This window comes from Penicillium coprophilum, assembly GCF_028826855.1.
Source record: "Penicillium coprophilum strain IBT 35676 chromosome Unknown utg000004l_segment0_segment0, whole genome shotgun sequence".
NCBI classification, from domain to species: domain Eukaryota; kingdom Fungi; phylum Ascomycota; class Eurotiomycetes; order Eurotiales; family Aspergillaceae; genus Penicillium; species Penicillium coprophilum.
The window spans coordinates 407,993-434,689 of NW_026622723.1; the positions used below are offsets into that span (position 1 = coordinate 407,993).

The window sequence follows — 26,697 nt, forward strand, 5'->3', positions numbered from 1 at the left end:
ACGCCTAACCGCCAACATCTGGTTCAGCCCTGCAAGTACATAGCACCAAATAGATCACCTACTCAGGCATCCAGGTATCTATGACTCGCTGGCTGCTGGCGGTATCAGACCATAAATCTGCATTGTTGCAAGCAAGCTCCACTTGCCTCTCGTTTGATTGGGCTTGCTACGAGAGACAATGTATCCATCTAGTCTACTTCCTGGTCTAAGTTGAAGGCATGGTCATCTGATGTTAGCCTACACGGATAATCTTGATTGATTCGGCATTATACCTCGTGATCCGAAGACAAATGAGTCATTCTGATATTCCATAGTACAGAACTACCTTGTAAAGGTACCTACCTACTGCCCAGTTGTAGCCCTGCAGCCTTTGTGATGTGTTTAGCTCATTGTGACTCAATCCTAATTTTGATACAGGGGTTTGATTTGGAATGAGGTGCTTGTGTGGCGATTAGAGTGATGGTCTGATCGGGGTACCTAGGTTGTATGATGTAGTCTGATCAGTATGAACTAGTCGGAAACGTGAATTCAGGCTGCGTGCTGTTTGATCCCATGATCCTTTGAGTATATGTAATTATTGTGTCTTTGGACCCCAGGATTTGATTGGACACTTGCAAGTCCTACTAATTGGTGGGTCACCGTTGAGTCAATGTGAAGTCATAGTCGAGTCCCCGCCAAGTTACTACATTGGGTACTTTGGAAAGCAGTCAAGTCCTGAAGTTTCGGTGCCGAAAGGTAGCTCTCTAGTTGGTTCTTTTTTGTTTCTTCGAGTGGTCAAACTCTTTTCCAATCTCAAAAGTCCAACGTGAATGATCTTATTCTAGGAAGTCTCGCACTTAGGATGGCTTGTTGCGCAATATGATTCTTTCAAGATTCGGATAGGATAGCTTCACTTAGTTTCGTGTTGTTTGAGGGAAATAATATCTAGAGATGAAGCGATTTGTCATTGCTAGTCAAATAGTCTTTTGTCTCACTTCAAATGGTGTCGTTTGGCACTGGTATCAGGCCCGGGGTGTTCAGTTTGCATGAGGTCACAGGGCACCTTGCGGCCGAGTTTCGTCTGACGCTAGACGATTACTCAAAAAGAAACAAAGACAGAAGCAAGAACGAATCCCCACCAAAATCCGAACGGACCAGTAGCTACGAATGTGCACCACAAGGAATCAATTTACGGTTTACAGGGGGAAAAATTGGTGAATCATAGAGACAGCATTAAAGCGTCCTGTCATGAGATGATGCTCGCTAAGGCATCATGTTAGAGGGAAGCCCATAATGTACATGCCCATGACTGATCCATCAATCGATGGCGAGCAGTAGCATCGATAAAAAAGCAAAATTGCGTAGCAACCCGGTGCCGAAACCCATTGATATTTGAAAGCAAACCCATCATGTATCGCCAGTAGTCATGATAAAAAGATAAAAACAAACCCCATGATCGCCTTTCAGAAACCCAGCTCGTTGAAAATGAAAAATTACGAGCGCTCGCCACGGAGACGGCGGGCCAACTGGATGTCCTTGGACTGGATGGTGACACGCTTGGCGTGGATGGCGCACAGGTTGGTGTCCTCGAAGAGAGAGACGAGGTAGGCCTCAACGGACTCCTGAAGAGCACCGATGGCAGAGGACTGGAAGCGGAGATCGGACTTGAAGTCCTGGGCGATCTCACGAACCAGACGCTGGAAGGGGAGCTTGCGGATCAGAAGCTCAGTGGACTTCTGGTAGCGACGGATCTCACGGAGAGCGACGGTACCTGGAGGTGGAATGTTAGAATGTGTTACAATGTGATGGATGACTTGTCCGACGTGAGGAACTTACCGGGCTTGTAGCGGTGGGGCTTCTTGACACCTCCGGTAGAGGGAGCGGCCTTGCGAGCGGCCTTGGAAGCGAGCTGCTTACGGGGAGCCTTGCCACCAGTGGACTTACCTATTGAGGTAGTTAGTGAGATGTGTCTCAAAACGCGTTGGAACGCGTCACCATATCCTCTCTTGAGAGCAGATACCTGACTAATCAGGCATCGACAACAAGATCGGAAAAAGGTGAATTAAATATAATAAAAGAAATACTTACGGGCAGTCTGCTTGGTACGAGCCATCTTTGATGATAGACTTGATGTAAAAAGTGGTTTTGTTGATGAAAGAGTTGGTTGGCGGAGGATGAATGTAAAAGGGAAGAGAGAGGCGGGTGGGGGAAGAGTATTTGTAGCAGACGGGACGGGGGGAATTGATCTGGAAGGGGAGCCACGAATCAGGGGGGGAGTGAGCCGATCAGGATCAGTCAGGAAATCCAGTGCGTAAGACTGGGGACTCTGCGTAGCGTGTAGCCCACTGGTTTGCGGTGAGCTCTGATTGGTTGAGTCAGATCAAAGTGCTGGTACTGCCAACTAAGCGAGCTGTGAACCAATGAGAGTCCAGGATCAGGGAGTATAGAATGTCAAACCCTTGAATTCTTGATCTTGCTACCAACCTCCCTTGGATGGACAATTAATGCATTCTCATCTATTCACCACTCATTGGAATGTATAATTCTACCATTTTTATTATAGATTTACATTGTTGGTGGTGGATTATAGGAGGATCAAAGATAGACCACGCCAAAGTTGGCGTTCCGACTCTGGGGTCTCCCGGTAGATCAAGGTTGGTCTGTGATCCTGTCCTCTCATTGGTTGGCACTATCCCTAGCGCGTGATTTCCCAATCCTCGCTGATTCCCGTATCATACAAATATCCTCTGTCCACTTCTGTTTCCATTCCCTCTTTTTCCATCAATTCCATCGACAACCTCTCAACTACCAACTCTTCATCCCACTTCTACATCCTCCCCTTTTTTCTTTTAATCCATATTCAATATGTCTGGCCGTAAGTTTACCCCACATGTCTTCTGTTTCTTCAGGAACGCGTTCTAACGCGTCTCAATCTAGGCGGCAAGGGTGGAAAGGGTCTCGGCAAAGGTGGTGCCAAGCGTCACCGCAAGATTTTGCGTGACAACATTCAGGGAATCACCAAGCCCGCTATCCGTCGTCTCGCACGCCGTGGTGGTGTCAAGCGTATCTCCGCTATGATCTACGAGGAGACCCGTGGTGTCCTCAAGACCTTCCTCGAGGGTGTCATCCGTGACGCTGTTACCTACACTGAGCACGCCAAGCGCAAGACTGTCACTTCTCTTGACGTTGTCTACGCTCTCAAGCGCCAGGGCCGTAAGTTTCCACGTGTCTTTCCATTCCAAAACGCGTCTCTAACCTTCTTTTTCAGGTACCCTCTACGGTTTCGGTGGCTAAATTATTCATGCTTTTCTTTTCCGGGCTGGTTCACGGTACGATGGGACGTTGGGGTGTTCTCTGATTTATTTTACTACAATCATCATGGGTCTCTGGGTTTTGCTTTTCATAACACTCGATTACCACTATTGCGCGTCCATAGTGTTCGCTTCTGAGCTTTTCTGTATCATAGCAGCCTCTTCACTTTACGGCTGGCACCATGGACATGGTGGGATCAAGCACACAAGTGCGATCCGATACGAATACAATCAAAACTTGAAATAATTCAACTCTTGGGCTTGCGCGTAGTATACCCTCGGTGTATATGGCTTTATGGTTCGCCTTGTATTTGACCTCTTGTTCTCTGATGTTTGCGCTCGTGTGTGGGTGAGGTCTTCACGGCTGGGTTTGCCACACGTTGTGTTGACTGTCTGAGGCCTCTTGTCCGGTTTCCAATTTCAACCTCAACCGCCATGTATTGTATAATTTGATTATCTCTCTGTCTTATTGGCCCACCATGTCTCTTGTATGCCATCTATAACTGTCTATCTTGCCCTGTGTCATGCTATCGCTGAATTTTGGTAATCTGATGGTGTGCATGCAACTTCGGAATATCGTGTACGCATGTCTATACCATCTCTATCCATTCATTTCTTGTGGCTGACATTCAGTCTGTATACTCGGTCAATGTTAGTTAATACTTGCATGGCATAATAACTCGGTGTGGTTTGGAGTTGAAGACTCTTCAATCTTGTGTGTAGTTGTAGTAATCTATAGTCCAGATATATATTATTCCCAACAATGAACTGCACTCGCTACCAGTTAACACACCAAAGGCATAACCCCTGTAAAAACTGGTCACAAAGCAAATTAAACCATGGCAATCTATGAACTGCCCATATTAAAACACCGCAGACAAGCATTGTGGTGTGGTGAGCAAAAGAAATACAACTTGAAGTTGAAACCCTCAAAGCGGCAGTTCAACTTTACTTGGCAACGAGGCTGAACCCCCCAAAACAGCAGTTCAACATTGCTTGGCATTGGAGAGCGTGATTGATCCCGACACCCACAATCAAGTTGCGAATTTAAAAGTGTAGAATACGTTGGAAGTAGATTTAATGATGAATGTTATTTATAAAGCCTACTGAGAATTCCACTAAGCCCAGCAGAAGCCCATATTATCATCCGAAGACTGAATAGAACACCCTAAAATGAGGGTCCAAATAAAGCCGGGAAGCTGGGGCACCGAGGAGTGTCAAATCGTCAGCTCCTCGTCCGAACCCCCTATAAAAACACAAAAGGACATAGAGAGCGACGAATAATTGCAGAACGGTGACCGACTGGCCCTGCTAGATTGAAAGGAAGGCGTGACATGCAGGGCAGAAATGCAGGCCAAGCAGCCAAAGCAAACACCAACTTGCGCGAATATTGCTGCCACTAAAGGATGCATAAAAAAACACACTTAAATTGTTGCTCTCCCCACCACCCTCAACTCTAGCCCATCAACAGCCAAAGCCCACAAGAGAGTCGGAACCCGCCCGGGCTCACCACCATCCCGTCAATATGAAACCGAAGAAGAAATTATCCACAGTCAGAATTCAACAGATGACATCTGCAGTCAAGAGAAGGAGGAGCAAGGTCAGGATAAGAACCCCACAAATGGGCTATTTCGCGCCCTAGCAAGGTACCAGACACATCCGTAGAGACTGGAAAACACACTAACGATACAATAGTGTGCACCTGCATCCAAGATACAGCGACCTGACCATCACGTGCGGAGACGAGTACCCCGTGCACAAGTGCATAGTTTGCCCACGATCAGCCTTCTTTGCCAAAGCTTGTGATAGTGGGTTGCAGGCGAGACAGTGAAGGGACAGAACAATACACCAGCGGCAACCCAGCTGACTCAATCAGGGTATCATCCACAAACAGAATTGCACTACAGGAAGAACCGCTTCTGGTCAAAGGCATGGTCGAGTATCTCTATCAGCTGGACTACGAGGTACGACCTCACTGCCCAGAAACAGACGCTTCTATCGGCCTAGACGATTGGACATTGGACACGGACACAGAAATGGACAGCACAGAAGCTCCCAGTGAATTGACTGGAGGTCTAGTGACCACAGTAGATACAATATCGGTACACATATTGATGTATTCCCTCACAGACCGAATGTTCATCGAAGGACTTAAGGTTCTTTCAAAGGAAAAAGTCGAGCAAGAGCTGGGCAAGCGACTGAACTAGAAAATATTGCCCCATGACATTGCTCAGATATACAGCTCAACGCCAGCAAGCGACAGAGGTCTGCGAGACATGGCTATCAAAATGACCATGGAGAATCTCAAGGAGCTGAAAATGCCCAAAGTGGAGCCCGGACAAGAAAAGAGATCATCGGCATTCCCAAACAGCCTGGTGCCCACAATTCTCCTCTAATTTTGCTATGAAAATAATGGAGAAGGCTGTATCGCATTGAAATTGCTATGGTGCATGCAACGTGTAACAAAAATTCGCAAAGCCCGTGTTTATAGATTCGAAGAGAGACACCGGTTTGTTGAAATGACACTAGCTAGAGATGAGCCAAAAGATTGGCCTTTTTCCACCCCAATTACAACGGAAGAGACATGATACAAACAGTAGATACAGACATCCAGAGTATGCACCAGATGATGAGCCCCCAATCTCACATACCGAGACCCACAAGAGGATATCGGACGAACAGAGCACCTACCATGTGTGAGCTAACCTGTCAGTCTTGATACTCCAAGATACTCCATCACCACAACCACGACTTACAATCAAATTCACCGTCCCCACCACCAAAAACATCGAAGATGCCAAGCAGACAACAAGGAAAAAAAGGATGGAACCAAGAGCGAGACTGAGATAGAGCACTGGCGGTGTCACTTCGGCAACATGGACTCGACTACTGAGATTATTGAAGGCCAACCTTGACTGCCTTGATAAATACACAGCGCAATGATCATTAAAGACTCGCAGATCCGAATCCAGACAGACCTAATATCGACCCTACCAACCCGAGATAACCCTACGGTCCCTACTAACATCCAAGTCGCCTCTCCCTACCAGTACTGACAGGATTTCACCCCCCCTCCAGCCGGCCCCCAGCGCACGAGATAGTTCTCACCTTATCCGACCGACTATTGTCAAAACTCTACACTGAGTCCTGACAATCTCAGGTCCCCCCAGAAACGAGTCCTGATTGTTGCAAACGAATACGCGGGTTGGTAAGAAACCTGACCAAAAACGACATTATGAATGGTTAATGGACGTTGGATCAAGATGCTAGAGGAATGTCCAGGAACACATATTTGGACATGGCCTTCGTGGTCAACAGGGCAAGTGACCGGACAACCACCCGAACGAGGTTGCTTAATACCGAGGATTATTACGATGGGATCAGCGGTTCTCTCAAGCGTGCAAGGCAGGAGCATGCCGTGCTGCATTATATACGATTGATTCGACATGATGCCTGCCCTTGGACACCAGCCTGTATCTCGACTGTCCGGCGCTGAACCAGCCAACAAGTTCTGCAACAAAGCTGGGTCCTGAAGTTTGCAGGCCTGAGAAAGCCACAACACAACCAACAGCTAGGCCCGTGGTGAAAAATGACATGATTTCTGTCGACATGGACCACGTATCCTTGTCTTTCATGTGAGGGCGTACGGATGATGTGATATTGGACGAGATCGAGACTTATCTGGATGGCCTCACCATTATTGAGCCCAACATCTAGAAAGCCATGAGCCTGTCTCTTTTGTCGTTGGAAAGCACAGTTTGTGCCAAGAGTGGCCTGGCCCATATATTTTAAGCTGGTCCCAAGGGAGTCGTCCTTGTTTATACGGGAAGCGATAAACTCGACAAGTGACGGCAGAGGATTGAATCAAGAGAACTATCTTTGTGAATTTACAGAAGCTGGTCACTTCACCACAGCTGATGTCAGATATCGGACCGGACTTGATAGAATTTAACCCCACAATATTTGATGATGAGAATGACGAATCAATATGATTTATTGATTCAGGTATCTCTATGAGAATTAGACTGAGAGAGAGGGAGAAAAAAAAAAAAAGAAAGAAATAATAGGACACTGGGATCCTATTCATCCTGCTAAAATGTGGTTCCATGTTCTATCGTTTGCTATACTTGATCTGTATTCTGTATTTGGCATATGGATGCCTATGATATCTGACAACATTTCATCTCAACCCATCCGGCTACGCAAATATAGTAAGTTGTCAACTTTCATCGTCCTGACTTCTTCACTACCTTATTCATATTGCATCATGCGTTTTGAGGTCTCCTCTGACACATCTCCAGCCATGAGTTCTTTTTGTATGATAGAAGAGACATCAATGGGCTATATGATCATGTGTATGTGGTCTCGATTCTCCCCTATGTGGATCGAATTCACAAGTCCTCAATACGGGCACGCAAGCCACGTTGTTGATCACAAATATAGATAGGCCATGACGAATCATGAACCACGTCACCAGGGAACAAATGGCCACTGTCGTAAATAGTGGTGCCATACGAAGTACCTGGCGTCGCAGTGCCCTTTGCAGATGTAGCCTAAAAATTACGCTATGCAAAGCCATCGCACCAAAAATAAACACAGCGCGCGCCAATACTGAATGCGTGCAAAATTGAGAAGAAGAAAATCATAATGATGATATGAAAAAAAAAAAAAAAAAAAAGAATAGACATAGCATGTCCTGGTTTCGATCCAGGGTCCTCCGGGTTATGAGCCCGGCGCTCTTCCCCTGAGCTAACATGCTGGGATGTTGAAGACAGGCATTCTTTTTGACTATATATCCCAACACCATTCCGGTCCAAAACACACTAAGCAGCTAGACCCTCATCAGATTGTACACACTAGTTCGAGTCCACGAGAGCAGGGTCTTAATTGGGTACGTGTTGTGGGATCTTAGTAAGATATTATGACATATTATACATGCCCATTATACAAGGACTTTTGATTGGATTGGATATGATAAGTTCTACAGCATATCTCACGGGCAATATGCTTCACATTGAGATAGACAGAAAAGACACATTTTAGTCATTTTATTACCTCGAAATATAATTACGTATGCGGTATACCGACATAATAGCCCCAGAAACTTGGATATCGGGATATTATACCCCAAGCTATCGGATCTAGGGATTAAACTTGTTTGCGAGTAGACGCCACAATGTCCTGTAGGCTGTATCTAGCTTCTCTACCCTGTTTAGGAATACCGATGCCTTGCAGCTTGCTGCCTTGTTCTTGGGACACCGTCCTGCAGCCCAAGTTCATGAGTCTATTGCTATCTATGGGGTCTAGATTGACACTGCTGCATAATTCTATTGTCTGTGCTAAGATGATCTCATTGTAATTATATTATCTTGTGTCACCGATAAACACGGTGCGGGAGCGACTCTTATCATCTAAACGGAGTGCGTACCGCCATCTTGCTTCAAATGCTCCGTACGTAGCGGTTGAGTTCCCGTCTATCCCAATGGCCAATTAGCTAAGATACTCTTAAGGGACCGCCAAAGGAACCACCACAAGGGACAGAACTGGAGGCTGAGTCACGGTGTGCTTGGTCATCTATGGGCTCCTGCTTCCGATTTTATACAGTACAGGCATCATACCACCAGACATATCCGCAGGTATATTTACTATAGTACTATCAGAGACATGTGGCGTTCCGGAATGAAGAGATAGATCGTGGGCGGCTTATAAAAAGCTATAGCTACATCCAAATAGGCAACCGAGTAAGGCAGCTGCCAGCCATTGTTGTCATAAGTTGCATAGCCACGAATCTTCTCCAAACAAAACTCCTCGAAGCCTCTTTTCTGAAAATTTCTGACTTGAGATGACGAAGCATGCTCCGTATAGTACCTATATACGGCTAGCCCCAATGATCTACAGCACACACGTGACAGCACATTGAAGTTGCCCAGGCGTGAGTCAGAACAATTAGTCAGTATTGAAATTAGTCAGTATTGAATTGGTCATTTTTGGTGACGCTGAATGATATCGGGATGATCAATAATCAGCCACAATCAGATATGCAATGCGAAAAAATAGCGAGAAAAAGCGAAAAAAAAGCGATGAGAGACTTGAATACGAATGCGAAAACAGGAGCATTGTCCTCCAATGTCGGCGATGCCCGGACGCCGACATTCCGGGACGAAAATAGAAAGCTTCCAGAAGAACGAAAACAACCACGCTTTACTGAATATAGCACTAGTGGCATGCACAAGCCACCGAAATTCCTTCTGGAACATACCAGAAATACCGAATACGATTACCTACAGGCTGTGGCTGCAGCAAGTGCCGTATGGTAACAGGTTAAACCGGCAACTTGGACGGCGTAACGGCAGTACCGAGATGTGGCTGTGTACCCCTAGCTCCTATGGCCAATCATTTACATTGAAAAACTTTTCACTGCTGCATGAGACTGCTACTAAAAATGAACCTACATGACAATCTCGACCTGTCGCCGAGAAACCCGTTTAGAGTGCTGACAGATTTTTTTTTGGTCGGGATAGCATGCCGGTGAAAATTTTTTCTCCGTGATCTTCTCAGTCACTATGCAGGGGCCCTCTCTTGGTAATGAATAATGAAAGGATTCGATGCCTGCCCAATTGAGAAAGATGTTCTGTGTATTCTAAAAAGGATGCCTTCGGTACGCGAATCCGTCCTCTGATAGCGACTGAAAAAAACCTTGAATCTACACATTCCCACTATAATCTGAGTGGGCCATTGGATCTAAATACTTTGATCAGCTGAGGCTGGTTTGCCACTTCCCCGGACTCTGTAGGCCACGTTTTGGTGTAGCCTCGAGGAATTCGCCAAGATCTTTCCCGGGTCTGTCCACGGAAAAAGGCAGATAAGGTGAAGGGCCAGACTGTTCGGTAGGCACGGCTGACCCCGGACCCGTTTCGGGGTGTCCAGACCGAGAAAATCACCTAACCCCGAGAACTTGCCGGTCGGATTTACATTTACGCTAGTGAACATGAAGGGGAGATCCCTTGGGAGGTCACATGGCACTTCGACTATCGTATTGTTGCTGCCTCCTGTTTTCATGCCCAATAACTTAGCTGGAAAAGTCGGGGTTTGCCGATGCTCGGTTAGGGAGGCCCTTGATCTGCGATCTGATACTCTGGCATTTAGGGTCTAAGCCATATGCATATGCACGGTTGAAGGATGAAAACGCTAAATCAGAAAATTTCAATGTAACCCGCAGTACATGGCATTTTTACCACGCTACTGAAGGTCTTCCGCGTGCTACAAAGCCGCTAACAGATGAATCTATAGCGATCCGAGCGCCAGAGACTGAAAATTTGAAAATACTGAAATTAGAAACTGATGTTGTAATTGAATATAGAATTTTATTCTCACTTTCTGAGTCAAAGAGAGAAACATATGATTCACATGTGACCGAGTCATCGAATCATCGAACAATGCATACCAGAAAATTAAGGCAATCAGCCCACAGTACAAGCGATAGTAAAAAAGACCATGTGACCGTGATCTTAGATACGCATTCTTGTGTAGCCCGACAATGATCAACTCAAAGTGGGCATTCCCCGCCGAGCCTACGGCAGAGCTAAGTCCCGTAGAGACAAGCGCTTACACAAGGGGAACAAGTGTAAGACATGGAAAGTATACACGATATCACTTCGCTTAAGATGGAAGAAAAAAAAATACTGGTGACTCAAGATCCGGGGTCAGCTGGTCATCAAGTTCCCATACACAGACAAGATCCATGGACCCGTGTCCAACTTCAGCTTATCATGCCATTATGTGTATGGTCAGCTGACTATCGCGTCTGTCGAACGAGAGCGGAACCCGCCGATTGACGCGTAGTGGGGAGACATCTTAGGAGAATCGGAAGACAGTTGCGAGACAAGTGCTTCACAGCCACAATCTTGGTTCTCGAGTGAAAGAATTGGGTCTGTGTCCAAAGAATGAAGAATATGCTAAGGTTTCCCCAGGTGTTGTGCAGGAATGCTACACCGTTAGGACGGCGGATCCGAACCATTGGGCACCAGCCACATGGCTCTCGATGTGGCTAGTGTCAATAAAGAAACCTCGGTAGTCCGTTGAGCTAGACGAATGATAATATTCGGCTGAACAACTCTCCGGGTCCCAATTCCATATTCCTGGATCTTTTAATGAATTCTGACTCACCGGAAATCGTAGATTGGGCCGAAGGGTCAATCCCCAACCAAAATTTCCTCACCAAAATAGGTAAAACAAACTAAGGTGTGGCTCAGCCCTATCTAAGGACTGATTTCTCCTCGGCAGCTCCACCCCCATTTTCCTAATTTTGGCCCTGGTCACCCGAGTGCAAATCGGAGCTAGTCCTAGACTATAGTAGTTTTTTCTTTTTCTTTTTCTTTTTTTTTTTCAAAATTTCTTTGCTCTCTAAGCGATGTACTGTAAACCTTGGCTGAATCATTTGTTCAGAAATTTCTCTCCAAAAAGACTCTCCAATCATATTTATTTAGATGAACAATTACCATTGACGCCCAAAAGCCCACATAGAGTATCGGTATGGTGGATCCTTGTGGCTTCTGTGTGCTGTAAGCCACAACTTCACAAAGGAAAAAGTATAGGAAGATCCCCAGGTCAGATCAGTGGGACTCGGTAAAAAAAGGCGTATTTTGGTGATACGAACCCAGTCCCGATTCGGACTAGTGCTGGAATCGACAACAATTAAAAATAATTATTTTTTAAAATACCGCTAATGTCTATAATACGGTAATAATATTGTTCGGGGAAGCCCGACTATAGTATGTGAGGTCATCTAACCTTGTACATAAAAACTCCAGGACTCTTCTTTATTAACTCACTTCTCCCTCCTTTCAACTTCATTACTCATACCCACAACAACTCTGACTCTTGAGATCATCATATCGAGTAAGATTTGCTTTCCTCCGGTCGAGTCATTCTCCAGAACCAAACTCACATCAACCATAGTCAACTCTATTAAAGTTCCAGCCCTCTGATACTTCCATCGATCAGCCTCCCGACGTTTCCAGACTCTTCGCTACCTGAGGCTTTGAACCAAAGTGTCAATCTCACACTTCCCCAAGCGCACGGCCACAATTGACCAGGAAATCTTAATCGGATCTTGTGCCGTCGGGTTCTATAAAAGCCCGCTTTCCTCGGTGGCGAACACTACCCACTTTCTCTCTGACGTCCCAAACCGTGATAACATAATGCTTATGTACCCACGTAAGGGTCTCATCACCGATCCATACAACTCAGAGGACATCATCATACAAGACGACCAGTATCCACCTGATTTTTATCCCGAGAACGCCTTTCACTACGCTCAATCTCGCTTGCAATCACCATTCCAGTGTCACCCCAGTGTACAGCTCTCTCCGCCATCTTCCACACCTTCCTCGCCTACTTTCTCCTCTCCGACCTTCTCGACTTGTTACCCGACGTCTGACTCACAATCTTTCGGGGCTCCTTCGATGACCCCAGCGTCTTCATATAACCCGTCGTACGACATTCAGGGTTCTAATTCGCCTTCTCACCAATTGTCTCAATATCCTCAGCAATTTTATTCTCCCATGTTGGTACAGCAGCCTCTCGCCGGTAATCAGGGTTGGGACAGCAACCTGCAGTTGTTGAGCCCTGCGCGCATCCCATACCCAGGGGTGCAAAAGAGATCCTCGCCCTCGGCATCCTCACGCCCACTCCCTTCAGGGGTGTCAGCCAACAACTACCACCGCCGTTCCAACAGCGCCAATAAGCCGTTCCCCAGTCCGGTGCAAACCCCTCTCCAGAACTCATTTCTTGCGACTCCCTTTCAACATTTTGATCCCTCGTCCCAAGATGGCCACAGCGCCGAGGCTGAGTCTGCTATGAGAAAAGCGATTATGGATCAGCAGAAGCAGTCGCCTCCGCAGCAAATGCAGAACGACTACTCACTAGCCCCATCGGTGTCAACAATGAGCCATAACTCGCCGGTGACCCCGCAGACTACCCTTGACGAATTTGACGACGCATCCAAGTCGATGAGCAATGGTGAGAATGGAATTCCCGATATCAATTGGGCAATGGACCAATACTTACGCTATGATGCACCTCCAGACTATAATGGTGCCAATAATGCTCTGCCAATTGGAGTCCCTCCGCTGAACAGAACCATTTCCGATATATACCAAGACGAATTATATAACCCTGCCATCATGGCAGCGCCCCAGGTGTCCAAGCCGATGGGACAGAACAACCTCAACCCACGCAATTTTATTGCCGATCGCCTCCACGCTGCCAACCAGGGACACTTGTCTGCTCGTTCGCAATCGCCCTCCGGCAGACGGGATCGCTCGCCCTTCCGTACCTCTTCCCCATTCGCCGGTGATATAAACAACAATACTCTCCAACAGCCCCAGATGGCGACCAGCATTCCCATGGGACAGAGCGGTATGAACAGTATGAACGGAATGAATATGGACCAGAGCAACACGGGAGATATCAAGACGATGTCACCTAAGGACGCAGTCTTGGATTTCCAAGATGGCGATGATACCATGCCTATGTTCCCTCATGGTCAGGGTGATTTCAATTTGGGTGATGCACTCGGCTTGCGACGCGACAGTGCCTCAATGCGACCGATGGAAACATTCCCTCAATATACGGCACCCACTATGGCGCAGCCACCGTTCGCATTTTCTGAACCTCAGATGCATCGCCCTCAGAGCAATCTCCTGCAGCAGAGTACCGAATTCCCTTCACTTCCAGCAGTGGAATCGACCGAGAGCTCGCCCCCAAGCCAGATGAATATGCCAATCACAGAGAGTATTCCTCGTCCCGCCGACACATCTTCCGATGCGGGTACTTACACTTGTACCTACCACAACTGCTCCTACCGTTTCGACACCCCCTCCAGACTTCAGCGACACAAGCGCGAGGCTCACCGGCAAACAACACCGGGCGGCCACCTTGTCAGCCGGGACACTTCGCTCCGCAACTCCCAGGCTGGCCCGCACAAGTGCGAGCGCATCAATCCGTCTACAGGCAAACCATGCAATTCAATCTTCTCCCGGCCTTACGATCTTACGCGACACGAGCATACCATCCACACCGCCGGGAAGCAGAAGGTGCGCTGTCATATCTGTAACGAGGACAAAACCTTCAGCCGAAACGACGCTTTGACAAGACGTAAGTTTCTTTTTTTTCCCCTTTACCCCTTAAGTTGATCATACGCTAATTACAATAATTACAGACATGCGAGTGGTTCATCCCGAAATCGACTGGCCAGGCAAGCAGCGCAGGAGGAGAGACTGAGAGCGCCAATTACGTCATTAGTCCACCGGATCGGCATGCCGAACGTCATAGGTGGATCCACTTGGGCTCCACCAAAAATCCGGGGCTTCGTCATCATGACGATTCAGCTCCTTAAACCTCATGAACACTCTGTATCACTATCCGATTTTATTATGTGTACGATTTTACGTTGATGATTTGATTTACATGCGAACCCCCTTTTAGCATTGGACGGTGTGTTTTCTTATGTTTTCATTTATTGTTTTTCTGTCTCTGGCTTTGGCTCTGGGAAACAAACAGCTTTGGTGTTGTACATTTCTGTTGTACATGGTGTTGCTGCATTTTTGACCCCAGTACTCCGCACAGTGTGTCCTCTTGTACTATAGTACATTCCTCCAAAAAAAAATGTATATTAACTTTGGATACGACATGAATCTACTTGGAAATAATCGTTCTCTCCACACTTTACTATATCTCTGGAAACGGTGAAACATGCCCTCTCCTGTCCCTTGAAACAATCAAGGGTCGAAGGATGAGGTCGAATCCCTCGCATCCACAGTCGCATGGATGTTTAGCCACTTAGATCAGCCATGTTAGCTCCTCAACGCCGATCTCTTAGATAGAGTCACTATGTATAGCAATCACACAAGTACATCTTGTACCAATGTATCTTGTATATTGTTGTAGACTAATTAAAGTTGACCAAAATACCCAAGTATGCACCACGCGCAAGGTTATTGTATATTCCAGAATGGACCAACTAAATTAACATCCGCACGGACGAGTCCCGATTCGTGCTGATCGTACATTGTACTCCGTAGCCCCAACAATGGCATCTACCTATGAATATCTTGTACACAAGTATTCCAATTTAGGTATGATACCACGATTGCGTAGTCTCGTCCGAGAAAGCCTTGGAACAAACCCGGCCTCACCCAAATTCTGGCCTGATAAGCAATTTAGCTACCAATATCCCGGTCCCGGGTACCCGGCACCGGCATTGTTTGGGTGGAATGTACTTGGAATCTGGGTTGGGTCTTGGGGTGTCGACGTAATATACAATGGAGCAGGGTCCTAACTTGGATTTCAGGGTTTCGATCATGTCCATATCGATGTCCATGTCCAAGTAATGGAATTACTTATTTGGGTATATGATTTGTACAGGACTGTCCCAGTTTCCTATCCTTGAGCGGGTACGTATCTCGTGTCTTTTTGTCGTCATCAGATCCTGCTCAAGCCGAATATATTTTCAATTTATCCTTGTCTGCAGTTGGGGGGTATCTCTTATGCTTATCATATACCAGATCCAATAAGCCACCGTATATACACATCTTGCTGACATACGTTGTACAATCGATGATGGAGACGGTGATATACATTGGTGGGTCAGTGGCTTAAAATACTGTGGATCCTTAATACCCGAGTGGGGGAAGTCGGAAGGTGGGGAGACAATTGTGGATGTGGAAACTTCTTTTGTCTAACTTATGATCGTCCTGGTATCGTACGGGTGTGACAAGTGGCTTCTGTCCGATTCACCATTTCGAGTTGTGACGATATCCCTTGCGTGGTCGCATAGGGGTCATATGAGATATAGCACGTGATGCGGTATGGTCCTTACCAGTACGTAGTGGACACTCAAGACTCCGTACAGGCAATATTGGAAAAATAATTGACCATAGCACACCAGCCACAGAATACTCCCAATGCCAAGTTCAGTTCTCAACCTGCCCATCCTCCCTGAATTCGAGTGCACGCCCCGCATTCCACCTGATGCAAGTGTACTCAACGTCTGCAGATGCCGACCAAAGATAGACGCCCATACCATTGTACACATATACATGTTCTGGCCGGCTACAGACAACTATGGGACTATGCAACCTCATGTAGTGTAGCCTCACATGAGGTCGATATGAAGAAAAATCCCGTCGATCTTCTGTAGCTTGTGTGTGGGCGGAAAACATGTATGCTCAAGGGACTAGGTATCTGCTTTGCAGTAGCCATGCGTGCTAAATGCGAGTGTCAAGTGTATGCCAGACTTTGAAAAGCCATTTCCACTTGTAGGCAGTACTTTGGACAGTTTCCCTCATATATCATTTTGCATCAGAGCTTGCACGCTAACATCAACCTACTACGCCAGGAGTAGACGGCCGCTTATGTGGTCTTGCGGTGACTTACAAGGCTCTTAATTAGTCTTTTCTGTTGGCCTCTCGGATATTCTTCTCAAACAATTTCAAGATTGTTTGCCCCTTTCCAGTATTGTTGGTAGGCAACAGAAAATAGCGGGAAAACATATCATGAACTTTGTGTAAGAGACTCTTTTTATGGAACCGTTTACAGGCGCTGCATGAGATTGGGTATCCTATAGATCTTTGTCATCAGAGCATCTGGTATTGACACTATGTTCCCTTGGATCCCTGGCTCTTCCCGGCCATTGAATGCATATTGTTCTTGCTGTGTGTATCGATCACGTTTTTATGGCCAAGTTGACGTTCTTGATATTCGTCACAATCTGACCTCTGTGAGTATTCCAAAGTTTTGACTGCGGTTCTAATCATCTTGGTCCTGATAGGTCATCCTCAAAGATGAGATCTTTTACTGTCCTACAGACTCATATCGTCCTCTACTCTTCCCTTTGTCGACGCCTCAGATCTCTCTTTACTTTACCTATCTTTGCTTGGTCTGCACAAATTCGTTCTAGTGGTCTGGGTTGTCTATTTCTCTGCAATTTTCGAAACCTTGAAATGTCTGCGGAATGTAGAGACTGCACATGTCTGGTGGAGGGATACGATGAATGTCTCTGTAGATTTTGCAATCGATGCGGGAGGCTTGGTCATACGTCTATTCACTGCAGAGGAAATCATCATGAGGGACGAAGTGGAGGGTACCTACGGGGTTCAGACCCTACAAAATTTATGCCGATCAATGACCTGGATTGCATTGACAATCAGCTCGAAGTATGTGTCATATCATTCTTATCTCTTTCTTCATGCTTGTGCTGACTGAAGAGGCCATGTCTCATGATTCATCCAAAGCACCAATGACCATACCGCAAGTGGTAAATGAATCAAAGAATGACTACTCGCCACAGAGATCAGCCAGCTGTGGGATCACAAACCCCAAGCGACGAAACTGGAGTGAGGTGTCCGGTGATCGAATTGAGACCCTAAATCTAGGTCGTTGATCGGACTTCCATCTTGGAGCATGTAATTTCAAAAGTGCGCCTCGAAATGAGCGAGAGGTACTCTTCAGTGCTCAAGGAGTATGATATTGCGAAAATACTCGAAGACATTCTGAGCCCAGCCGTCAAAGAAGTGTGTGAACAAGGCAAATTTGATCTGATCAGGCATGTTAAAGCTTGACGATTTGAAGATACCTAATTAACTATTCTTTCATTAAGTCTCTTGGAAATTGGACAAGACCCAGAAACGAAGAGAGAAGCTGGTGTGTATCTTCACATTCTATGGAAAGAAGACGAAACCACAGAAAGATTCTGGCTCTATGTCGGACAAGCATGTGTGCTGTGTCTAGGAATACATAAACACAAACATTCTAAACATCGTTGGAAGAATATGGGGTTATACTACGCAGTGTGGGGCTCTGCCGTGAATATGAACTCAGCCTTTGTCACTCTGGCTATCCTTGATACTCCATCTTCCACTCAAACGCAGCTGATTATCAACCTGGCAGAGATGTGGATGTGTCTGGTATTCCAACCGCTGACCTCCATTCACCTATACGCCTGATTGCCGAAAAACACGAATGCTATGTGATCGGGCAATCATCTCAACGTTGCATTGCCATTATGGCAAGGGTTCGCGGATACCCAAGAGAACAAAGCTATCACTGACGCAATTGGCGGCAGATCTACAGTTCAGCAATACCCTGCATCTGAAGATCCAGTTATTCGAGCATGGGCAGAGCAAACCAGAGATGCGTTCAACGATATACGAAACTCGTCTGACCCAGGGATCAGAAATTACTGGTGGGATCTTCACAAAATGCGTATTATCAAGACACAGGAGACCTGGGGCAAAAAGAAAGCCAGCGTGGCTAAGCAGCACCTTGAAGGGGCCAAAGCTCTCGTGAATTTGTATTCTGGGAATCATGGAGACCACCAAACTGAAGTCAGAACTGGTAGTTTCAGGTTCACTGTTTCGAAGATATTCGGGCTTAATCTCCATCATGGCGACGAAGTCATTCTCCAATACCATCTGACCTCGACTCCACACCCACATACTTATGTTGTTTCTGCTTTGAAAACAGATCCTGCTGCCCGCTTAGGGGTTTCCATCCACGGTAAGGATGTTTATGGGGGTTTTAACTGCTGGTTGAAAGCGGCTGGAGAGTGCAATTTACGAAAAATGAACTCGCTCGTGGATATTTTACAAGGCTTTTTACCAGAAGACAGTCGAGGGTTCAAGAGACGCTGGTTTTTACCAAATCTTCTAAGAAGCTCAACAGTTGTCTTCCAGGAAGGAACAAATACACCTGATGTTACAATACTGGAACCTTCATAATTCAGAGCTGGTTTGTAAAAGCCAAAGAATTCTTAGTCATGCCCAAGTTTGATATTTCTCGTACCAAATCAGTGTAGTATATCCTTTATGTCATGCCTGCTGCCTCGTGAGATTATATACTGAGGGCTTGAACTTAGGGCTTGGGACCTGTTAGACCAGATAACTCGACATACAATGACTTAATTGTGACACAAACAATGCCAGAGCATGTATGTCAGAGTAAACTTCGAAGGTCTTGCGGACGACCTGCAATTTAATGGGGTTTATTGGGTCAAAGGGAATCCTGAGGGTTTGGAATATTCACACATAAAACAAAAGCAAGAATAGGAGAAACAAAAAAAAGATAGACATAGCATGTCCTGGTTTCGATCCAGGGTCCTCCGGGTTATGAGCCCGGCGCTCTTCCCCTGAGCTAACATGCTGATTGGTGGAAGAATTCTTCTACTAGAGTTATATAAACTAATGGAGAGAGCGTATCTAAGCTAAAGGGGTAGCAGCAGTAAATTAGTAGGGCGCTTTCTTCGAAATTGATACACAGTAAAAATATCAGTACTGCTTTTTGATAGTAAAGTAAGATTGGATAGAAGAAGAGCATAGCTAGAACTAAGAAATATAGAGTCGGGAAACGTCAAGCGCATAAGGAAGAGGAGCTATGAAAAGTTATATGTAGAAAAGTCGCTTGCACAGAGAATGCTTTTTTCGTGTTTTCCTGCCGTCCACATCAAATAAAAGACTGGAAATGGGATCCTGCACATATTAAAAAGAGAAGAAAAACACCCCCAAGAAATGCTGGGAACCCCTCTGGAAGGACCTCTGAAAAGACCTGGAAGGCATCGTAAGGCCGCATAAGCGGCCGTCTACTCCGAGTCGACAGTTGACCTGACCTGTGTGCCATTAGTTCACCTGACCGGTGTCCCACCTAAATCACGTGACCTTTACACAGGTCAGGTCAACTCGCCTATCGGTGATTATTAATGGTTTTTGTATTACAACCTTCCAAGGTTAGAATCCATCCTTAGATAGTTATAATAAACTACCTACTTAGATATCATTATTAAGTAAACGCATTATTAAGTCGTTATTAATGCGTTATTAAGGTGTTATTAAGATATTAATATAAAGTCATACCCTTATAAAGGTATTTTTTAAAATACACATTTACTATAATACTATTAGATAGGTATTAATATGTATTAAATACAAATTGTAGGAGCTGACCTGACCGGTGTAGATAAGATAAGAAAATGTCACGTGATTTAGGTGGGACACAGGTCAGATGAACTAACGGCACACAGGTCAGGTGAACTGCGTCCTGGTCTAGTCCTGTATGTTATGAGCTACTTAAAAACAAATAATGAAGATAATGTGATCTGCCAATAGGAGGACTGGATCCTTTTTCACCGCTGCCCTACTGGTGTAGACTAGCATGTCTGAGATAATTGCTTCTTCTTATCATCTTTGTTTCTTCCTAGGGAACTATTATGAGTATTGATCCTCTTGAGAAAAATTTGCAGTATATATGTGGTATAGTGGATGGACATTCAACATCCCAGCATGTTAGCTCAGGGGAAGAGCGCCGGGCTCATAACCCGGAGGACCCTGGATCGAAACCAGGACATGCTATGTCTATCTTTTTTTTTTTTTTTTGTATTTTTACTTCCCAGTACATCTTTTTTGGCCTTTATGAATCTGAATTCCTATTAAGTTTCACCTTTGGTATTATATATATTATTACACGGTGATTCCTACCTCTTTTTCCCGGTTTTTCTATAGGTTCCAGACCGCAAGCATGGCTCTGCCAGACGATTCAAGTATTATATTAAGCATGTGCTCAATATATATCACGTACTACCGATATATCTATGTGCTTTTGTGGTACATAATGGTGAATTTCTATGATAAACTAATGGCTCAAGTCCACGGAGAGGACTGTGATCCCTCGCAAATGACTGTAATAAAGAGGTTCAGTACTCCGTATGCTTGGTCGACAATAGCCCTGCATCTTCGGAGCCAATGCCAAGCTGCTCTGCCCAGCTAGGTCCCCGTGGTTCAGGTGCATGCAGACATCACTCGATCTCACTACTCACTGTATTTACTAACGTACTGTTCGAATAAAATCCTGCTCATGCCATGGTATAAATGTCTGCTGCCTCAGGCCATCGACTAGTCAAAGCTCTACCAGCAATGCTTAGACATGATGGAAGTACTTGATCTACATGCTTTATTACCATCAGTACATATAGTGTTGCGCTTTCCTCCCACATATCCTTGATTCGATTTCTCCCCAACTCGCTTTAATTTCGAGATACAACAATGCCAACTCGCCAATATGTCGCTGATCAAACTGGGGGAGGGGTCCTCAAAGTGGGGGCGGAAATATCCAAACAGCCGGAGTCTCCTATCTGGAATTCATATCCATCAAAGAAACGTAAAACCACTCAACCCCTAATTTATTTCACAAACATACATAAATACCCATAGGCCTATGAATCTGGATATACCCAAACAGCAAAAATAGCCCGCACCGCGAGGAAGAAGAAAAAGGAGAAAAAAAGAGGTTCAGCCAGCCTCAAACCATTCACCAACCAACCCCGACCCAACCCAACAAACCACCATATAGAGACAAAATGGGTCAAAAAGCCTCCGTTCCACAGCCAGGCGCACATATACAAGTCATTGGCGCCGGGCTACCACGCACAGGAACCACATCATTCACCCAAGCGCTCGAAATTCTCCTGAACGGACCGGTGTACCACTGCGGCACACAAATATCGAAAGGGCCACCAAAAGAAATAAAAAGCTGGATGCCAATTCTGCAAAACTGGCTCAAAAAAGACGACAGCACAAGTCGGGAAAAGATGCTCACTCTTCTGCGTCACCGATTGGCCGGCTACGTCGCAATCACCGACTCCCCAGGCTCCGAGCTCGTGCCGGAACTGATGGAGCTGTATCCGGATGCCAAGGTCGTCTGCACCACCCGTGATCCCATTCTGTGGGAGAAGAGTATGCTCCACGTGCAGAGTTTGACTGGTGTCTGGTTTGCGCGTGCTGTTCTGCTCCCGCTGGACGGGTTGAGACATTTTATTCCGTATGGATATTTGCTGGCTGCGCTTTGGGAGAGGCTGTATGGTGGTGTTGCTGGTCAGCATGGGAGGGAGACTTATGCGAACCATGTTGCTTGGTTGAAGGAGGTTGTGCCCGAGGATAGATTGATTTTCTTCGATGTCAAGGATGGGTGGGGGCCGCTGTGTGAGGCCCTGGGCATAGAAGCTCCTGTTGGTGTGCCGTTTCCTCGTGTCAATGATTCAGAGGCTATTGAGAGGTCCGTGAGTCATCACCTCCAAAGGGGCCTTATGCGCTGGGCTTGTATATTTGCCGGGATTGGTGTTGGGGTGGCTGCTTTTCGCATGTGGAGGTGAGACGGGATGAGATAGAGATAGTTGTATAGTGTGGTTGAAAGATGAGAGGTGACTATGTGGTTTTTTTTTGGTTGAGGAAGTTGGCGTGGACTTGTGGGAACTTTTGGAAGACTTTGGGTGTCGTTAAACTTCAAAATTCCAGCGACTGGGATGCCTTGGGCGATGTCAGTTTCTTCCATGGCCAGGTGTTGTACTGAACAGAGACACCACGAGAAAGTCAGTAGATCAACCTATAGTCATTTACATATTCATTTGGACACTAGATCTATGGCTTCCACGCCCTTTGGAATATGCTATACAAGATAAGAAACCGAAATATATTGCCCCGAATATTATATGTAAAAATCCACACACAGCCGCCGAGTCATTAACATAAGCCCGATATCATTGACGAGCCCGCTCGAGCGATGATGAGCCACAGCTTGTACGATCCATCCTTTCAAAGGTGGTTTCGATCTCCGTGTGAGTGAAGATCTTGCCCTGGGGGATAATGCGCTCCTCACTGGAGTTGCTAGCCGCGCCAATTTTGGTACCCATGGTCCTATCCTCATTGTAGTGGATTGTATCCATAGTGATGCTGTTGGGATCCGTGACCTTGGCAAATCCCGATGGATACCGCGGGCCAGTGGTGTTGCTTGACCAGGGGCCATATTTCTTCCCACTGCTGTATTCGCCGATGAAGCGGGGCACGAAGCGGGAAGCAATCGCTTTGAATGAGGGAATTGAAGCAGCAAAGATGCCGACGTTGGTTTCGATGACTGACCAGTACATGGCACCGCTAATGGCGTAGGTGGAGTCTTTCGAGGTAAGCATGGCAGGGATGTAGGTGATTCGGATGATCGAGGAGACACAAGCGCTGAAGGTAATTTCTTAGTAATTGTCCGCATGGAACTACGAGGGCACACTTACAAAAGACCAAGACAGAGGATGATAGCCAGAATAAACTTCTGTTTTTGAGGCATCTGGAGACTGAATATCACCTTGATGGGCAAGGTGTAAGTCAAGATATCGGTGAGAATGTTCAGGGCGGCGTTGCACAGGTAGAAAATGTTGATGGTGACACATTTTCCAGGTCCAGTACCAGTCCAGGCCATGCTGATGGGTTGACATTGGAATGCAGCCACGAGAACAAACGAGGTCGCTTGTGCTATGATAACTCCCATCATAACCCAGGATAGGCGAGTGAGATAGCGATCCCCAAGGCGAGTATAGAACCATAGGACGGAAGTTTTGATGAATCCAAGTGTTGCGAGATAGAACATTGAGCTCAGCCAGACGGCCTAGGAAAAGGTTAGAAAACATGATTTGCAAGAGACTGGGACCTGCATCCTTACAAAAGCATAGTCGACCATCCCGGCTTGGTCAACATCCCCAATGTGTTTTCCAAGTCCATGTTTGATCGCTAAATAACATCAGCTTCTGCAAAGATTCCTTAGAAGCGAAGCTAGAACATACCGACAAGCGTAACAGCGATAAATGACCACGATAACGCCTATATCCATTAGTGGTAACTCTTATCGATGGTCGAATGGAATTTTCTTACACTAGCGCCAATAATGAGGTCTGGAAGAAGTCAGTATAGTGTCGGCAAAGTAGATCAAGTATAATCCACCTACAGTCGTCAACGCCCATTTGACCCAAGACAAAAATGCGTGAAAAGAGACGAAGAGCCAGAACAACGAAGGTCAAGGCGGCAAATGCTATACAGATACCTGCGACCTTAGGACCCTGAGAGCCATTGCTACCAGCCATAACGATGGCGATAAAGAGATAAGCCAGAAACGAAGAACAGGGAGAAAGACCGTAAATTGATTTAAAGGAAGGAATTGGTCTTAATGAATGGCATAGACAGTCGTTTCCATATCGATCTCATGGAAAACGGACGATAAAATGCTCGCGTGAAATATCAAGAACACTAAACGGAATGGCTAATGGTACCCCGGTCTACACTTTATAACGAGTTTTCTCCCAGATGCCCCTGGGACTAGTGGGATTGAAATGACTGTGCACATCAGAGATGCATCGTGCATGGTTCTAGTAGCCTCCGAGATCCACTGTACCTATACCGCTAGAAAGGCCGTTGACAAAAAAAAAAAGAAAAAAGGTAAGGATTTGCAGGATTTTGTGTTATTACTCCGTAGACTAATATTAATAGGTAGACTAACACGAGCCAGACGGAGCTGTCATAACCGAGCATATCTCCACCACTCTAGACCTTTGCTGATCTACTCGTGAGAGGGTACGCCTGCATTTTATAGGAAGGGCGCCAGTTTCGCGATATTTAAAGCAAAAAAAAAAAAAAAAAGAAAAAAAAAACAAAAACATTCACCATATGAAGAGCGTTGGGGTGGGCTTTCTAACGCTATTATTTGCCACTCGGACGCTGTCTCCAGTCGCCAAGGTGTAAATGGATATATCCAATTCCTGTTGAACCAAGCCTCGGACCCTGTTCATTGGGTCCTTTGTTCTGAGGACAAGAAATCATTGTGTTTTAGCTCGCCGACGATATCCACCTGAAGACCGGGGTGGGATTGGCTCGGACAGGGATGGCTAGCTAGTCGTGGGCCGCCATATTTGACGTCTCGGAAACGATCATTGTGACTTTCTTACTATTGGAAGAGACCCGACCTTGAAAGTTTGGACTATTACTTATAATCAACGAGAAGCAGGAAAAAAGTTAAATATGGCTTGATAGAACGAAAGAAAGAGTTCGTGGGTCTCGGAGGATTCCCCGGGAGATGAGATGGAGAGATCTGATTTATCTTGATTTTCGTGCTGATGGAGATGTCCGATGGCGATCTTAATATGCTCCAACTTGGGTATGGAGTACTATTCAAACGTGTACATATTGTATACCATAACCCTAAATCCTTCTGACACAAAAAAAAAAATATAATGAGAGCAGCTAGAAAACACAAAATAATTTGGAAGATTTTACGAATGCTAAATATTAAATAATGATACCGAGGGGAAGGGAGCTGAACGATCTGCGCGTTTCAAGACCCCGAAATAGTTCTGCATGCTCTCCATGACAGAGTAATGGGTCTCCTAACGCAGAAATTCGAAGCCATCTTTATGCAGCCCACTTCCGATCTGCACGACTCCATTTGCCTTCCGAGCCGTCTTTAGTGGAGACGCTTGTTAAGCGAAAGAGAATTCGGACTGGGAATGATTTGGAAGTTTCATATGTGATATGAATTATGACTGTGTGGCACTCCGTACAGCAAATAACAGTACCTTTTCACATGTCGAGCTCCTTTCGGCAGTTAATTAGCCTCGCAGAGAATTCCATCATGGCTTCTAAACCGATTGACACAACGACGTCGAATATATGGAGTAGTAAGGGTTGGTATGTCTCATATTGGAAGATGACTGGTTAACTAGCTCCTTTGGCTCTGTGCACGCCTGGAATTTGAGACGCTCTTTCGTTTTGGCACATGATTCCATCTACCGCTCTCTTGACCGCCTTTTTCATCTGGGTACCTGCGCTTTATATTGCAACTGCTAGCAAGAACAAGTCACTCCAGTCTGAATATACGGCAGAACAAAAATAAAGTAGCAGAATCCCGAGTCCGACTCAAAATGGAAGGCGGTATTCAAATCCCGGCAGCCCAAGGGGTGTCAAGCCCCTATATGTACGGAGTACTCCGTACCATGCCCAGCTTTACTCCATATGTTGTACACAATGTATCTACGAAGCCCTCCGTACTTTAACCTGCCATTCTCTTTTTAATCTTTCTTGAAAACCAGACCACAAAGAGCTATCACTGTTTAAAGTTAGTGTCTAACTTGTTTCAAGCCTCAGAGTCCTAACGCTCCGGCCTGCTTAGGATCCATCGTATGTTGTAGTGAACTGGTATTAGCCCCGATTCCAACCTCTTCACATTCGTTTCAAGAGCATATGCTCGGCATATATTGTATGCATTCGGCTTAACAAATTTGCACGAGGACCCGGCCCGTCATCGTGTGCTTTATTTAGTCTTCAGAAACTGCCCAGTGAGAAATGGCCATTCCACGGTGGAGAATGCCACGACAGCAGCTCCACCGAGTACTTTGTTCTTTTCATTTAGCCCCGTGCAAATGTCTAGGAACAATAACCTGGTCTCGTACGGGGTACTTGGCAAGGAACTCCCGAGCATGTAAGGAGTAATCTCCTATGCTGATCATTGTCTCAAATGTTCGTGGGCAACGGCGCAACGGCACACCCAC

General features: G+C 45.9%; 6 protein-coding genes across 6 annotated transcripts; 4 read left to right on the forward strand and 2 right to left on the reverse strand.

The window, feature by feature from the left end:
* Positions 1 to 1,249: 1,249 nt before the first annotated feature.
* On the reverse strand, positions 1,250 to 2,177 carry hhtA (histone H3). The gene is made up of 3 exons (XM_056675702.1): positions 2,068 to 2,177; positions 1,816 to 1,923; positions 1,250 to 1,750 (listed from the first exon to the last, which is right to left on the reverse strand). The coding sequence occupies exons 1-3, from the start codon at positions 2,090 to 2,092 to the stop codon at positions 1,473 to 1,475; spliced, it is 411 nt and encodes a 136-aa protein (XP_056530702.1). The 5' UTR covers positions 2,093 to 2,177; the 3' UTR covers positions 1,250 to 1,472.
* A 667-nt stretch (positions 2,178 to 2,844) lies between these two features.
* N7500_004558 (histone H4) lies at positions 2,845 to 3,273 on the forward strand (the record flags this gene model as incomplete). The annotated part of the gene is made up of 3 exons (XM_056675703.1): positions 2,845 to 2,854; positions 2,917 to 3,192; positions 3,248 to 3,273. 3 exons carry the CDS (start codon positions 2,845 to 2,847, stop codon positions 3,271 to 3,273), a joined length of 312 nt encoding a protein of 103 aa, XP_056530703.1.
* A 1,948-nt stretch (positions 3,274 to 5,221) lies between these two features.
* Positions 5,222 to 5,497, forward strand: N7500_004559 (uncharacterized protein; the record flags this gene model as incomplete). Its single annotated transcript, XM_056675704.1, has 1 exon — positions 5,222 to 5,497. The coding sequence occupies one exon, from the start codon at positions 5,222 to 5,224 to the stop codon at positions 5,495 to 5,497; it is 276 nt and encodes a 91-aa protein (XP_056530704.1).
* A 6,993-nt stretch (positions 5,498 to 12,490) lies between these two features.
* N7500_004560 (stress-regulated transcription factor RPN4) lies at positions 12,491 to 14,573 on the forward strand (the record flags this gene model as incomplete). The annotated part of the gene is made up of 2 exons (XM_056675705.1): positions 12,491 to 14,447; positions 14,512 to 14,573. 2 exons carry the CDS (start codon positions 12,491 to 12,493, stop codon positions 14,571 to 14,573), a joined length of 2,019 nt encoding a protein of 672 aa, XP_056530705.1.
* A 7,123-nt stretch (positions 14,574 to 21,696) lies between these two features.
* Positions 21,697 to 22,488, forward strand: N7500_004561 (sulfotransferase family protein; the record flags this gene model as incomplete). The annotated part of the gene is made up of 1 exon (XM_056675706.1): positions 21,697 to 22,488. One exon carries the CDS (start codon positions 21,697 to 21,699, stop codon positions 22,486 to 22,488), a length of 792 nt encoding a protein of 263 aa, XP_056530706.1.
* Positions 22,489 to 22,872: 384 nt separating this feature from the next.
* Positions 22,873 to 24,240, reverse strand: N7500_004562 (putative integral membrane protein Pth11-like; the record flags this gene model as incomplete). Its single annotated transcript, XM_056675707.1, has 4 exons — positions 22,873 to 23,344; positions 23,398 to 23,768; positions 23,823 to 23,890; positions 24,105 to 24,240. The coding sequence occupies 4 exons, from the start codon at positions 24,238 to 24,240 to the stop codon at positions 22,873 to 22,875; spliced, it is 1,047 nt and encodes a 348-aa protein (XP_056530707.1).
* Between the last annotated feature and the right edge of the window lie 2,457 nt (positions 24,241 to 26,697).